This window comes from Aphelocoma coerulescens, chromosome 2 (genome assembly GCF_041296385.1).
Source record: "Aphelocoma coerulescens isolate FSJ_1873_10779 chromosome 2, UR_Acoe_1.0, whole genome shotgun sequence".
NCBI classification, from domain to species: domain Eukaryota; kingdom Metazoa; phylum Chordata; class Aves; order Passeriformes; family Corvidae; genus Aphelocoma; species Aphelocoma coerulescens.
In genome coordinates, this window is record NC_091015.1 from 145,486,794 (window position 1) to 145,502,782 (window position 15,989).

General features: G+C 43.8%; 2 protein-coding genes and 1 non-coding gene across 4 annotated transcripts in view; 1 reads left to right on the top strand and 2 right to left on the bottom strand.

Moving 5' to 3' along the window:
- The window catches only part of MATN2 (matrilin 2), a 71,872-nt gene extending 62,512 nt beyond the window's left edge, over nucleotides 1-9,360 (top strand). The window contains exons 23-26 of one of the 2 annotated variants that reach the window (XM_069005195.1): nucleotides 3,659-3,730; nucleotides 4,281-4,385; nucleotides 4,624-4,719; nucleotides 7,606-9,360. In XM_069005195.1, coding sequence (XP_068861296.1) covers nucleotides 3,659-3,730; nucleotides 4,281-4,385; nucleotides 4,624-4,719; nucleotides 7,606-7,658 — 326 coding nt within the window. In that variant the 3' untranslated portion in view covers nucleotides 7,659-9,360. The remainder of the gene's footprint in view (nucleotides 1-3,658; nucleotides 3,731-4,280; nucleotides 4,386-4,623; nucleotides 4,720-7,605) is intronic. The other variant, XM_069005196.1, reaches the window with a different exon arrangement.
- Nucleotides 9,361-9,450: 90 nt separating this feature from the next.
- On the bottom strand, nucleotides 9,451-13,326 carry RPL30 (ribosomal protein L30). Its single transcript, XM_069005197.1, has 5 exons — nucleotides 13,232-13,326; nucleotides 13,093-13,143; nucleotides 12,051-12,196; nucleotides 10,813-10,943; nucleotides 9,451-9,558 (listed from the first exon to the last, which is right to left on the bottom strand). The coding sequence occupies exons 2-5, from the start codon at nucleotides 13,111-13,113 to the stop codon at nucleotides 9,509-9,511; spliced, it is 348 nt and encodes a 115-aa protein (XP_068861298.1). The 5' UTR covers nucleotides 13,114-13,143; nucleotides 13,232-13,326; the 3' UTR covers nucleotides 9,451-9,508.
- On the bottom strand, nucleotides 9,791-9,925 carry LOC138106935 (small nucleolar RNA SNORA72). Its single transcript, XR_011149199.1, has one exon. It is a non-coding gene; the product is annotated as a small nucleolar RNA SNORA72 (small nucleolar RNA).
- Nucleotides 13,327-15,989: the final 2,663 nt, after the last annotated feature.

Here is a 15,989-nt window from a genome sequence, read left to right on the forward strand (position 1 = left end):
CAGGAGCTGTTGTGTGTAGTTACAGAAAATGAAAAATAGTTCATTGAACATATATTCACACCTACAAAGAGTGGATTTCAGTTATGCATAAGCTCTGAGTTTTGCTACACAAATGTGGAAGGTTTTTTTCAGAAAGCACCCTTCTTCACTCTGGAGCAAACAGCTTGTATATAAACATTCCCAGATGAAGTTTTGCAGGGGGAAGGGGGAATTTGAGATGGGATGAAAGCTATTCAGCCAGAGAGAGGACAGCATGTCTCTGCCACTCACACATTCCCAAAACTCAGTAGTTTTTGTACATTCAAACTGGTACCTGAAGCAAAATTCAGAAACAACACATGGAATGATGTTAGTCATGGGACTAGAATTGTGCAAGATTATTTAATTTTCACTAGCTTTTATCTGGTTGTTTTTCTTGGAATTAAATGCAAACAGGTTTTGCTCTTTTTTCTTCTTTAACATTACTATATAAAATTAGCTGCAGGACATTTCTTTATACAGATTTCGAAGAAGAATCTGTAAAAGACTTTGAGGATGTTTCTTAGCTTCTTCTTGCATACTCTATGTCTTTCAGTCCTAAGAAGTCCTAGTTTCATCTTTCTGAAATAATAAATACTATGATAACATAAAACCAAGTCAGTTCAATTAACCTTATCAGGCAGATAATCTTCTGATGACAGCATGTCATCTTAAAAGCTTTTGGAGATGCCAAAGCCAAAACTATCTGGCAGCCAGAACAATAATTCTCACTCATTAGCAAACCCCAGTATAATAATTCTCGCTGATTAGCAAACCCCAGAGCTCAGTGATGGAAATGCATCCTTCAGGTACCCACAACAGTGGTTAGCAATCACCATTTTTTTTTTCCTTTTAACTACATTATTTACAACATGAAAAAATAAGTAAATCCTGCCCCTCTGTGGCAGTTTCTTGTCTACACCGCTGGTAACTGGGCAGCACTGTCCTCCCCCTCTCTCAACAACAGGCAGTGAATGCCTCACACCTGTCAACTGAGGACTGACGAAGCCTTGTTTTTCTGGACACTCCAGGACTGCCTATTACTCACCAACTCACTCCACCAGAAATTCTGCATCCAAACCTGTTACACAATCTGAAAGTTGGGGTTTTTTTATACCTTCTGTTGTCTACAGCCCAATTTTCTCCTTCTTTGCAATAGCAGTAACTTTTATATTTACTCCAGCCTTCATCCTTAGCTGAGGTCTTCTGAGGCTCCAGCCTGTGAGGACAGTGGGAGATCCTGTGAACCTCATGGACTCCACTGACAAAGCCTCTCATCCTTAGTCCCAGCTGTGGATGTACTGCATGTTTCCAACTAAAGCAGGAGCCCTCCAAATGTTTTTTTGGGGGTAAGGCCTTTTTCTTTCATTCTGCAAGAAAGCATCTGCCTTGTAGAATAGCTGCTGATTACTATTAATTATTCTTGATGACTAGTAGTAAAGGCAAAAAAAGGAGGGTTTTTTTTCTCTCTTGCCTCTTATTAAGAGGAATTCAGTTGGAAGGCTCCCATTCATTGCCTTGGTTAATGTTAATTTCTCATCTGACTGGAAGCACTAACGAGGCTTTGGCAATGTCATACATAATATGCACTCAATATGATTGCAGCTTCACCCCCGTTCTGAGCATGTGCATTATGGGAGCTTTTAATTACATGGTCATATACTATTTTTGTCACAAGACCCCAGCCCTGATCAGATGACAGTACTCAGCAGCCAGCTGGTTAACATTCTGTTTTCCTTCCAAATTGCGGATCGTTATCAGTTCAGCAAATATTCAGACACTGCTTTTGATGACACTTTCTCACAGGCTCCTCCTAACAAATTACTTGTATTTTGTTATGAAACAGAACACTAAAAATGAACATCCAACTTCAGCATTGTTCCCAAACAAATTTATTCATTGCACTGACTACATCAAGGGATTCAGGGTGATCAGTCTCTGTCACCACTTGTGTGTTTATTCAGCTTCACAGAGGCAATGAGATTACAAATCTTAGAGCCCCAACACCAGTTTCTGAAGCCTGAAGAGCAGTTTCTGAAATGCCCAATTCCCATCATATACTGGAGACCTCCTGCCACACCTCTACCAGTGCATCTCTGGTTTTTTCTGTCCCTAATTTTCTGTCCATATCCACCATGTGTCCAAAGCTCAAACATTTCAGGTCAGTTCCTCTGCCCTTCCTAAACAATCCCCTCATTACCTTGCAGCTCCTGAACAACTTCTAGAGCAAGTCATTACCCAGGGTCAAACACTCAAGATTCATCTTGTTTCATCTCTCCTACAACAGAAATCTTCACCATCCATGTTCCCACCTGATCATTCTTCAGCTAGACTCCGTTTCTAGTTTGTTTCATTCCCTTGTGATCTCATCCCACACCTCTCTGCCCTGAACTCTCGTCCAAAATCTGAGTTCCTTCCAGCAGCTGGTTCCCATGCAGACTGAGATATCTATATCTATATATCTATATCTATATCTATATCCATATCCAGATAAAGACTGTAGTTCTGCTGCCTGATCTCTGGTCTTATTCAACCACTCATCTGTTTTTCCCTGATATTCATGCTCACTAATTCCAACCTCCACTCAAGAGGGCCTCATCTCCTTCCCAGTGCAACTTAGCACAGCTGTATATTAATGTGCATCTATCAAAACTGAGTAAACCAGCAGCCATCCTAATAGTTATAGCAAACCTGGATGTCACAGAAGCATCTTCCATCTCCCTGCTGCATATTCATGGCATATCAGGAGAGTTTGCACTGTCACCTTCTACTCCCATGCATTCACTTTCAGGGAAAGAGCTCTGGGTTCCAGAGCAGGGAGTGTGTCCCAGATGCTCCATCCACCCTGGCATCATCGGTCAAGTCGTGCAGTTGTTAAATACCTCCTCTTTAGCTCATCTGGGCCATGAAGGGCTCCAGTCAGTCGAAGGTGTTCATTTCCTAGTAAAAGACCCATTCCTAAGGAACCGAAGCTGCCCCCACACTGCCCTCTGGCGGCAAGAAAGGGGCAGGGCACACAACGACTGAGGTTCTACCTCAAATCAAACAGTTTTTTGTTTCCTCTCAATCTCTTGACTAAAAAGATCGGGGTGTGGACTCTGAAATAAATCCTTACATTTTAAAGGCTGTGCTTCATGAATTAGAAACGTATATTTTTGCTTAAAACTGTAGTGTATCAAATTGACTCTACTGCACACTTCTCATCTAGAAACTCCCAACTCCCTGATCAAGGTTTCTGATTATAAAGAAGAAAACGGGAATAAGGAACTTTTTCTTTCTCCAAGCAGTTCTTATTCTTATTCAGTTCATCCCAAAGGATGATGGATTATAATGAAACATGAAAGAATTTTCACTATAGGACACAAAGTAGATTGCTGTCATTTCAGATTGCTTCACTATTATTAAATAATCACTTCTGGTTTTGGAAGAGTTCCTCTGATAGTCTGAGTTGAAGGGTAAGTCCTGGAGTTTCCATCAACACTGGACCTCTTCTAAATTGCACAGGTATGAGGCATTCTCCATGTGTTATGAGAGACAAACACCAAGCTACTGGCAAGAAACATCTCCATTTCTACAGAATGTGAATATTTTTATTGCTCCTTTTGTGATATCATTTCCTTTGGCTATTTCTATCTACCAGCCTTGAAAGAGTCACCTCACCAGCAGGATGCATCATCTGGGAGGCTTCATAAGACTGGTCCACAGCCTTCAGGTTGGCTGTTTTAACTCAAGTGTCCTGTCCTGCTGTCTCCCCAGTCACTGCTAAGTTGCCTCTTCATGCTGCCTTCTGTAGAGAACCCTCATGATTCAGCCAAAGTGGTTCATCCCACGTTCCTGCCTCCTCACCCCTCCCAGTCACCCTCCTTTCTGCAGCATAAAGAACAGAGATTCACTGTAACAAAAGCATGGCTGCATGCTTCTTACACCATCCAAATGAAATGCTTCATGGGGAACCTTGTAGTTCAACACTGTGCTTGACACTTTAAGCATGTTTAGCTTTCAATCACTTCTGTTTCTCACAGAAACCTTCACAATTCCCTTTCAGTTCTGCAACCCACAACTTAAATCACGTATACAGTAAATACAGCCTAACAGCTTGGTTCCTTCACATCTTTGTATCCCTAGTCCTTTCCTTGAATGATCCTCACTGCAATTAGTGAGATTATTTACTAATTAAGGAGAACTCTGCATGTGAGTAGAAAACAAAATAAAATTATAATTCAGTGGGCTTGATTTTTAGACTTTTGGGGGGTTTCCTGCAGGACCTGAATCAACCACAATAGCCATCACAGATGTCATTGACTGTCCACATCTTGCAGTACACCACAAGTATCTTTTTGAAGACAGTCACATTCACTCAACAACAGGTAATCGTGTTACCTTTGTTTAGAATAATCCAGACTGTTCTTTGAATATATGGGACTACACATTGTGTACTGTTTTCCAGTACTGACAGAATCTGCCTCACCCTTTGGATGTCAATCTGTTTTGAGAACAGGAAGCTGTATTAAACCTGCTCTGCATTTATAATTCCTTATCATTTCCTCCCCATTCTATTCAATTTGTTCAGCATTTAGCCTATGCCTAAGTGTTTCTGTTTTTCAGCAAAAGCTTCAAAAGATAACGACCAGTGCAAATGTGAAAACCTTGTGACATTCCAGAACTATGCAACCAGTGAAGTAAGAAAACTCACCCAGCGATATATCCTTTCTGAATAACTGGTTTTTTACACGTAAGATAAGAAAGACAGGTTAAAACAAAGTAAATTTTTTTGCATCGTCTAAACTGTGTCCATAGCTAAAATGAGTTCATTGTAATGAATATCTAAACTACATAATAGATAGTTTCCAAGAAGCAAGGCCTTTAAGACTTTTAATCTGCTTCTGCTTCATAGAAGGCAACAAAATATTAATAAGGATCTTGAATTTTAATACCCCTAACAGTAAAACACCTTCAGGGACAGCAAAGAAAGAGCTGGTCAAATTCAAGACTAACACACTTTGCTTTGGGTTACTTCTTCAGATGGTACTGAAATAGCATTTACTGGCTACAGGTGTCAGAGTACAGAAGATGTTTCCCTTCTGAACTACTTGGTAAGGCACCAGATGCAGTGAATCATTTATAACCATACTCCAGATGAAGAGAAAATCAAGAGTACTCAGGTTTGGTTGATTTTGCATTAAAAGAAATGCAGGTAAAACTTAACCAAGTGCAAATCAGTAGCTTCCGCCCCCCAGTTAGTCTGTTTTTTTCAAGGGAGATGTTAGTACAGCAGCCTTTACACTACCTGTAACATCCACCACATCTCAGGAAACAACAGCAGCAAACTGGCAATACAACTCATCATGCAGTATTTATGCAGCAAATTCCTGTTTTCCTCATGAAAGCTGCTTCTGATCAAATAAATAGTACAACATCACATCTTCTACCCGAGTTCTGTAACTGTATGAGAGCAGTAAGCCCTTATTATCTGTACAGAAGAGTGCAGTGATGTCAACAGCTCATAACTGTGTGCTTCCTAGGCAAGCACAGCTTCAGACTGAGGTACCTGTGAACAGTCTGTCCAGAGTAAGGCAAGTAGAGCCCTGGTGGCTGGTAACCTGATGCAGATACATTGCCTACCAGTTCAGACCTTCCCTGCACCAGCCAGCCTCTCTCACCTTCCCAAGTGAATCCTTTGGTAGACACTTTAAGGAATTATGTTCTAATCACTTGATTAAATTACTCCATGCAAAGCAGATTTCATAAAGGAGGAGAAAGCTGTCATGTAAGGTTACTGCTAGGCGTTTCAAATTCTCATCAACATACATACTTCTCTGACAGGACTTCTCCAGATGACTTCGGAGAAAAAATTCTAGGTAATTTCCCACACCCTTAAGTGTTGCATGACAGAGTTCCAACCTGCATGCCAACAAGAAAGGAGACCAATTCTTGCCCCTTCAGGAGAAGCACTTTACTGTAATCTCCTGCAGCTGGGCTATGAGGAACTCCAGGCTTACTCAGAATCAAAGAATTTAGTTGCTAAGTTTAGCAGCTTAGCAACATGTGGTTTTTTGCTTTACCATTTGACCAGGCAACCCTGTGATTTCTACTCCAAGGACTCAAGGTGATGAAAACCTGTTAACACTGAGCCAGAGACTAGGAATTCTGATAGGAACAGTGCTAAGCACTTTCTCAGAGCGCTGTGCAGGCACTGCTTTGAACAGAGTATAAACCATCCAGTTTCCTCTTTATTAGAAACATCATTTCTCTGCCTTATCTCAAGAGCAGCTCAGGTAGGAGAGGATACATTAGTTCTTGATAACTGCAGACCCCTCATCCAGATATCTGAGGGGTGGGGGACCAAGAACTGGCTACAAAAGTAGCTCCAGTTACACAATACAAATTTAGAGGGACCAGTCCAAACTGTTTTGTGTCCAACCACATTAACTTCTATCAGTGGTTGAGTGCAGTTTCACTGCTTGAACTTTGCCTCTGTGAACACTTGAGAAATACAGCTGGTGAAGAGAATGCAGTTCACATGGTGCTCCTATGCACAGAGTAATCCTTGCTGCAGCAGACAGATGAGAAATTACCAAACCCCATGTCCAGGCAGATGGACACCCACAGAAGCAGGATACCCACTCTTACTAGCAAGAGAAGATTCTCCTGCTGTCAGTGGGGGGACATAGTACATGAGGCTGTTCTGGCCATACTCAAGAGGCCAATTTGCCTGTCTGCCCCAAAAAATTCCTAACAGCAACATGCCAAGATCCCAATCTATATGCCCAGTTCTCCATCTTCCCTTGTGTAAGACCTTAAGATGTTGAAATCAAGACCCTAGTCAAACAAGCAAGGAATGGGGTGCAGCAAATTCATCCTTCTGAGGTAGATCTCAGTCCCTTCAGTTTTCTCTTGATGACAGGCCTCCTCTTCCTCTCAGCTTCCCCTGGCTACAGCCTTTCCATGGCACTCGGAGAGAGATGCTGAAGTAAACCCTATTGGTCCAACCTCTTCCTGCAGCAGACAGAATTCCTGCCAACTGGGAGTGCTTATCAGGAAAGGGATGCTGTACACTACTTTGCCTTGCTACAGCTTCTTACTGGAAATGGAACCAGCCCTAGATGCCATGGAGTTTGTTGCATTCTATTCCACATTTGTCTGGAAACCACCATCAAAAATGTGGGCAGAAGCAGATCATGAGGGACAGACTTCTTACTGGGGTCTCAGAGCCCCATAGTTTTATAATCTACTGTTAGTTACATGCAGTTTTCCCTGTGATTAAGTGAAACATTTTTTAAACAGCATTAACTAGATAAATATTAATCTTCCCGTAAAAAGAGAGAAAATCAATCAATTTTCAGAACCAGCCTTTTTAATAAGCTGCAGTCTGAACTCCATGTTAAGATATGCCTGTTAAGGAACGGGGCTTCACACAGCTTTCTCAACTCAGCTCATCAAATCTTAACAAAATACAGGGGAATATCATATAAGAAACTACTGGGAGTCAGAGGAGAAACAAGAAAATGCTTACGGACCATGGCAATCAGGCAGCTTTTTCTATTAGTGCATCCTATCAGTAGCTCTCTTTCCTTAACTTTAATCTACTGGAAGAAATGACGAAGAGAATGGAAGACTTGGAAAACAGGCTAAAATACTGATCAGAATTTTAAGTGTATGCTACACTGTATATTTATACATACAGACCTGTCAGAGCTATTTTCGTAAACTGGTTCAAAGTAAAATAACAAATCTTTGTGTCTGAAGTTGAAAAGAATATTTTGAATCCTTGCATCTATACGCCATGTGTTCTGTCTTGCATTGAGCAAATAAGAAATGTTGAAAATTTTATATAAACAATTTAGTAACTAGCAAAAGTTCTAATTAAGCAGAACAACTGAAATAAGCTATGCAAAATAATAAAATGCTGTTATTTTTTGAAGTGAAACCTCCATGTTTTGAAGTATTTTTAGGGAATGAAATTTGGCTTTCTTTTCTGTATTTCTGTCCTCCCCTCTTAGTATTTTAAGCACAGTCTGTGTGTATATATATAGTTCTATGTATACATAAATACACAGAACAAGTGGGACAGCATTCACAACCATTAGGCTTGACTTGGATTCTTTAAACAAGAGTAACTACTGAAATCAGGAGGAAGTAAAAATACAAATTCTGTGTTTAAACTGTGATGAAAGTAAATGTTTAAAGTGGGAAGTCTGCTGGATTATCAGGGCATCACAACCTGAGGTTTCAAGAACTTTTTCTTATCACGACCAGACTATCCAACTTCTCCCTGCTGTCCTTTCGTCAGTATTCAGATTCTCTTTCCTGAATGCAAGCAATAATTAATTCTGAAAGCATTATTTGGTCAATTCACCTAGCTGCACACTTGTTTGTCAAACACTAAAACACAACCAAACCCAGCAAATTGCTTCTATTGTTACCAACTGAAGTGTCTTTAAGTCTCACTCCCTCCCCCTGGCTGCAACTCATCTGGATTGGTGGTTTAATAGGTAAAGACACCAGCACTCCCTCTTTTGCTTTGACAAACACTGGAGTTTGCCTCTAGACTATCTCCAAATGGCAACGCGCAACTTCATCCATTTTATAACAGAAGTAGTTGCAGCAGAACTGAAGTGATGAAGTGATCTCAGATAAGCTGATGAGCGTGCATGGATACCCAACAGCAAGCTCTGAAAGGTACCTGGTACTTTGGTATACTTTGGAATTCTGTGAGGTTACAGGTACCTTCTGATTTTCATAAGGTGTTTCTTTCACCGCATGTCAGAAAAGCACTGGCACTTCATTTAACAATCCCTAGTAATAAGGAACATCCTGCAGTCATGGTCTCACACAAAACAGGCACAAATCTCTTAAGACACATTGCTCTCAGCAATTGTGACTCGAGAACACCAGCTTATCTGTCTCCAGCATCTTCAGAAAACTAAAAAAAAAAAAAAAAAGGCTACTAATTTAAAAACTGCATTGGTATCTTACTGAAAGTGTATGTTACACACCTACACATCTAGAAGCTATATCCTGTTTGCCCTTTTACAGATATGTACTCTTGGAAGGAAAAGACAAAGGGAATAATGCGCATTAGTACTTGATTCACTTGGTGAAAATAGTGTGAATTATTTTAATGTAAGTAAACCCTTTAGGGCCCCCCACCAACATCCCAAATTTGCTACTGTCCCTCACGTTATGCCTTGTGTTTGCATTAGCACTCCAAAAGCAAACACAAAGGAAGCCCTAGCCAGTTGGGATCTGGCACCGTACTTGCCATGATCAAGCCTTCCTTCACTTACCTCTCAAGATCCACAACTCCCTACAGAATGAAAGGGAAATTTTGCCATGTGAAGGTTATTTCTAACAGAACAGGAAGCACAGCAGTGGTAATGAATCTTAATTTATAAAGTTTGTTCACTAAAACCAACAGAGGTATAATACAAATTTTTCTTAAAAGAGATCTGTAACCAGTTTTATTGTAGAAATAACACCTTTACAGCATTTACTTCTCACTGGTTTGTTCTGGCATGCTTCTAATGATGTCAGAGTCACCTGTAAAACAAAAATGTACAGTTAAGAGGTTGCACAGAAAGATGATTTTAGGAATAAAAATAAGAAAAAAACCCACCCATAAAACCACCACAGTGATTCTAGAAAAAGAAAACAACTTAAAGGCAACAGATAGCCTGCTTAGGAAAAAAGCAAGTAATTTTGATGGATTGATAAAAAAATACTTGTAACTGTGTTTTTCTAATCCAAATAGAGTATTTTCCAGTAATTATGCACCTGTCACCAGCATTTACAAAGCCAGTACTAGAACCACAATCTAGTCCTGGAGGACACAATGCATAGTTTTACTATAGCGAATGTCTAGCCTCCCCTGATCACAGAAATATCAGGACAGCGAGAATATTCGCATTGTTAGATACAGAGCATTAGGATTTACTTGCAGCTCCCACCCCACCCAAAACCAAACCTTAAAGTGACATTTTGAAAATTAAGTTTACAGCTACTAGTTGAATACAAGCAAGCTAAATAAAGTTTTCTGAAGAACTAGGAAATTCAAATCATTGTGACTTAGGGAACAGCTATTACTTGGTTTAAGTTATTACAGAAATCATTAAACCTATGTGTATGCATTCTGGTCAACAGAACAAGGGATTGAGTCTTCTCTTAAAACATTCTGGAAAGAGGATGGGAAGTCACCTACTTAGCATTCTATATAAGGAATTTGAGCAACTCTCTGGGACAAAGAATGCTACCAAACCACAGTAATTACATACAAACTTAGAGTTTTAAAATGAAGTGTTTAATATAATTTTCATCCCTTGATGAATATCCACCTGCCTATTAGTTATTTTTCTATGTATTATTCTGGGAAACCGGACAAGTCATAATCCTTTGTCTTAGATTAAGAACAGTGAAACAGGGCTGTTGTAAACAGCATATTGTGCAAGCTCAGTCCTAGCTTAGGGGTTCAGAAACAGGTCCCATACAGTTACTTCTCAGACATGGAAACCTCCCTACAGACTGACAAGTAGACAAAATGCTCACAGGGCTCAGCAGTAAAAGAGCTATGTGCAAGAGAAGCAGCAGTCCTTCCAGGTTCTAAGAACCTAGGCCTCACAAAAGAAGAACAGGATCTTGGTCAGAGGAAATTATAATTAAGTGTAAAACCTGATGGAAAAAGGCAGTAAAATGTGTCATCACTCCTACTCATTCCTTGCTCAGTACTGCTACTCACAGGAGAAGGGAGGATCCACAGACACCTCCTCATTTGGTCCCTACACTGTAGGTGGGAATTACCTGGGTCGATGATGGCCAGTGTGCACACTCTGTAGTATTTTCCGCATGCTGTGCCCAATTCAATGTTGTTCCCACTATAATGATGGACACCAGTCTTGGCAAGCATAGCGTAGTACTCAATCTCTGATTTTCTGAAATCCAAAAACTCAGTGTTAGCAGTACCCACAAACAATTCTGACTGACTGCAATACAGAGAGAGCAACTTTAACCCCTACCACACTTAAACCTTAAGATGCTTCTCCTTCCCACCCAGAGGAACACATCTGTTCCTTGCGAGGCAAAATCACCCTGGGGTTGTGGCTCAGGAACCTTTACCCAGACGTCTGCTGAAGGTTTGTAACAACAAACCCTTCAGGCTGCTCCTACACAGGCTCATTTCTACACGGTAAAAAGTTCCAGCACTTGCAGACCTCTGAAAGGCCATAGGAGCTGTGCCAAAGTGCATAAACTAAGAGAGTTAATGTTGATGCCCAGTGGTGGCCAGATGCTGAACAGAGATACAGCTGTTGCTAGTTGAGAAAGGAACTGTGTATTTTAATTTAAAACAAAAAGTCCACCTATACTGCCCTCTCTTCTGACTTCCATTAGGAGAGTCTAGCAGTCAATGTTTCCTAAGCGCTTTTGGGATCCCCATTAATATTTGGGATTGCTGCCTACTGTAACAGTCCTACTATTTCTCAAGTATCTTATTTCTGGGTTTCACATTTACATTTTCGTGAGCCTGTTAATATCCCTTGACAACAGAAAGGGCCCAGATATTCAATGAGGAAAATGTCACGGTATTAGTAGAGATTACATTCTCAAAAAAGCAGTTTCACTGGCCAGGACCCCAAATTTATAACTAACTTCAATAGCAAACTGTGTGTGCTTCAAATATCTTAAATAAATTATCAGTTTTCCTAGCTGTAAAATTATTTTCCAATACACTACTTTGGAAAAACATAGGAATTCAGCCTCATTACACCCTTAGTGAATGCTATCAAGTGTGAAAAGCTTCCAGTACTTTATCTAGTGCAAACTCCTTGAATTAGAAAGCTAGAAAAATACCAGGAAGCATTTCGACACTTCTAGACATGAAATCATTACGCAGCAAATTACCTGTCACTTTTATTTCAGAGCACTCTAGGATATGCCAGCAAAGTCCTCTGTTTTAAGTCATTGGAGAAATTAGCATAAAGCACAAAATGCATTTGTACAAAGAGCCCATTTTAGAATTATTTTCTCACACATCTGCTTACCTCAAAGCAGGACAGTTGTTGGCAAGGATGACCAACTTGGCCTTGCCCTGACGAATCATTTTCAGGGTCTGTTTGTACCCAAGCACATATTTGCCACTTTTCATAACCAGCTGAAGCCTGGAGTTGATGGACTCCAGGGACTTTTTCTGAAGAAGAAGTAAAAAAGCATTATTGTGTTACTTCACAATTTTCAAAACAATGGAGAACATTAAAAATTAAGGAAATTTCAAATATATGCATTTTTTATAATCTCCCTATAATCTGAAACATGGAATAAGAAAAGCCAATCAGTTACTTGAGTATAAGAAAGCTTATGGATAAGGGCGTTGTTGATACTGTGTTTTCACAAGTTCATAAAGTTCTTTCTTACCCCCATCTCTCACAATAGGAAGATACATCTCAAAGCACTGTTGCTGCTATCTACATCAATCAGTGACATCTGCGTATATCCGACGGGCTCTTGTCAAGCTCAGTTGGTCAAGGCCAAGTAAATACCACTTCTGCCTTGCAAATCTAAGACAGGTTTAATCTCTCTCTCCCCAGGGTGCACACTGACAACGTTATATGGGGCAGCAGAAAGAAGTGATTCTGTACAATACTAAACTGATATTACAACAGGTGAGCGTGATGCTCACGACAACAGATTAGGTGCATTTGCACAGACGAGGCCACCACCTTTGAACAAGAAACCCAAATCTGTCAGAGCCACTCTAAAGAAAGGCCAGAACATGGCAGGAAAGGCAAAACCTGAACTCCACCCGCACTAGGAACTCGGCACCACCTCAGGGTCTCTGCAAGCACCCCGGGACACCGCACGGGAGAGACCCGAGAACAGCGAGCCCGGCGGGAAGCGGCCGAGGGGCGCGGCCAGTGTCAGGAGGGCACGATCCGAGCTCTGAGGGACGCGACGAGCTGTGCCCAAGGGCCCCCCAGCACCCCCGGCCTCCAACCCAGGCCATGCCGGGGTCCCCCCACCGCAGCACGGCGCTGCCCGGACCCCCCCGCAACCACGTGCGCCCGGTGCGGCCCCGCTCTCACTCACCGTCTTCTTCGCGGCCACCATGTTGCTGCCTCGCGCGGGGTCGGGCGGTACCTGGAACACAGGGGGATGGAGGGGAGCGGTCAGAACCCGGCAGCAGCGCCCGCAGCGACCCCCGCGCCCCCGGCCCGACCCCGCTCACCGCAGACGCGCCGCCAAGATGGCCGGGCCGCCAGAAAGGAGCGAGCTCCCAGCAAGCCCCGCGCGAACCCCACAGCAGCTCTCGCGAGAGCCGCGCGCACGCTCCCGGCCCCGGCCCACGGCGGCCGCCCCGGAGGGGGCGGGGCGGGACCGGACTGAACGGGGGCGGGCACTGTGTGCATGTGGGCGGGGCCTGGCTGAACGAGGGAGGAGGCCTGGCGTGTGTGGGCGGGGCTCGGCTGAGGGCCGGGGCGCGGCTGAGGGCCGGGGCGGGGCTCGGCTGAGGGGCCGGGCTCGGCTGAGGGCCGGGGCGGGGCTCGGCTGCGGGGCGGGGCGGGGCTCGGCTGCGGGGCGGGGCTCGGCTGAGGGGCCGGGCTCGGCTGAGGGCCGGGGCGCGGCTGAGGGCCGGGGCGGGGCTCGGCTGAGGGGCGGGGCGGGGCTCGGCTGAGGGACGGGGCGGGGCTCGGCTGCGGGGCGGGGCGGGGCTCGGCTGCGGGGCGGGGCTCGGCTGAGGGGCGGGGCGGGGCTCGGCTGAGGGGCGGGGCGGGGCTCGGCTGAGGGACGGGGCGGGGCTCGGCTGAGGGACGGGGCGGGGCTCGGCTGAGGGGCGGGGCGGGGCTCGGCTGAGGGACGGGGCTCGGCTGAGGGACGGGGCTCGGCTGAGGGACGGGGCTCGGCTGAGGGACGGGGCTCGGCTGAGGGGCGGGCTCGGCTGGTGTGTCCGGCCGGCTGACTGCTCCTGCCTTTTCTCATCTCCGCCGTCTCCCTCCTAAAAGCAGAGCGGCTTTGAACGCGTGTTTCACATCACAGCCTAGCGGAAGGTTACAGGCGCTCATGAGAGAAGAGCCGTAGCGGCCTGAGCCTCTCATTATGGAATCACAGAATGGCCTGGGTTGCTAGGGGCCTTAAAGCTCATCTAGTTCCAGCCCCGCTGCCGTGCCATCTTCCGGTAGACCAGGTTGCTCAGAGCCCCATCCAGCCTGGCCTTGAACACCTCCCGGGGATTGGGGGGCATCACAGCACCTGTACCAGTGTCTTCACCACCTTCACAGTAAAAACCTTCCTCCCAGTGTCTAATCTCTTTTCAGTTTGAAGCCATTCCCTTTTTCCTGTCACTAGCACTACATGCTCTTGTGGAAAAAAAGTCTCTCTTCATCTTTCCTGTAGGTTCCCTTCAGGTACTGGGAGGCCACAATCAGGTCATCCCAAAGCCTTCCCTTTTCCAGGCTGAGCAATCCCAATTCTCTCAGCCTTTCCTCATAGGAGAAGTGCTCCACCCCTCTAATCCTCTTGATGGCCTCCTCTGGACTCAGTCCAACGGGTCGATGTCGTTCCTGTGCTGGGAACCCCAGAGCTGAATACAGTACTTCAGGCAGAGTATCACCAGAACATCCCATCCCCATGCAGCTCGGTCCATGGCTCTGCCGGAGTTACAGTGCAGGGAAACCTCCTCCTGCCTCCCTGTGCACTCTGGAAACCACCAGCTTCAAAACTATCTCGCTGAGCACACACGCACTGCACTGTTTGGGAACACGGCCGTGACATGAAGCTCCCATTTTCAGGCCAAGGGCATTTGTGCTCGATCCCACAGTGCTGTCCACCCTAGAACAAGCACCCCAGGCTGGCGCAGGGAGGAGCAGAGAGCACCAGCTCAGTTGGCGCCTGCAGGGATGAGCTGTGTGGAGCTCAGAGTGTGAGCTGCTGGGGTTGCCTGTGACATCCCTCTAGAGGATGCTCAGGGATCCAGCCACTAGACAGCACGTCTGCTGGCTGGTGGGACTTTGTGCTCTTAAGACACTGCACCAGAAAGGCATCCCAGCGTGTATATTTCTTATGAAATTGCAAAACTAGCATAGGAGCTTTGTTAAGACTCACACAGGTTATCACAAGCACGGGAATGTGTTGTGCTTGTTGGAAGTTTGATGCCTTTATCAATATGGAATATGAAGCAACAAACTAAAAAGCTGAGACAAAACGTTGCATTCAATTATTTTAGTATGCTTATATTAATAGATCTTATTTCAAATAAGGGAAATAATTTATAGCAATATACTACTATGCCCTTCTCCTGGAGGTATGGCTACTTCCTTGGTAACCTTTTCCTGGTGTATGATCACAGACCTTACCAAAATATTTCCAACAGGATGGCCTTCTCAGTGACAGGCATCCTTTGGTCAAAATGCAAACCATCATCCCAAACTTTTTTTTCTGGGTAACAACCTTAGGTTTTGACTAATCAAAACAGTTTAAGCACCTAGATTAACATCTAAACTGCTAACACTGAGATAAAGGTGTGTTAGAAAGGTATGTCACCAAACTTAAGTGGAGTTGAAATATCCCAAGTGAAACGAACTCAGACTAACTCCATCTCTAAAGGTAAAATTCTCTGGGAATAATGTCTCTATTAAGCACATAAATTATCCATGTAGTATATAAATAATAATATTAAAATGTTACATTTTGATGTGTCTCTATAATCCAATTTCTTTTATTGATACAAAATAATTTCTTCCTTTACAGAGTATGATTAAATTAATTTTGAAGTATACGTCAAACTTTTCTTTGGCAACTGAAAAGAAAACTCCATTCTATATCTTTTTCTTTTCCTGTTCTTCTTTTTCCCCTTGTCCCATCCCTCAGGTGCATTGCTGTTATTCCCCATCAAACTGTGACTTTGCTTTTAACTCTTTATGCTTTTACTCGGTTGGTTGTGGTCTGGTGAAACATTTGTCTTTTGTTCTTGTTGGAATTCTCGTTCT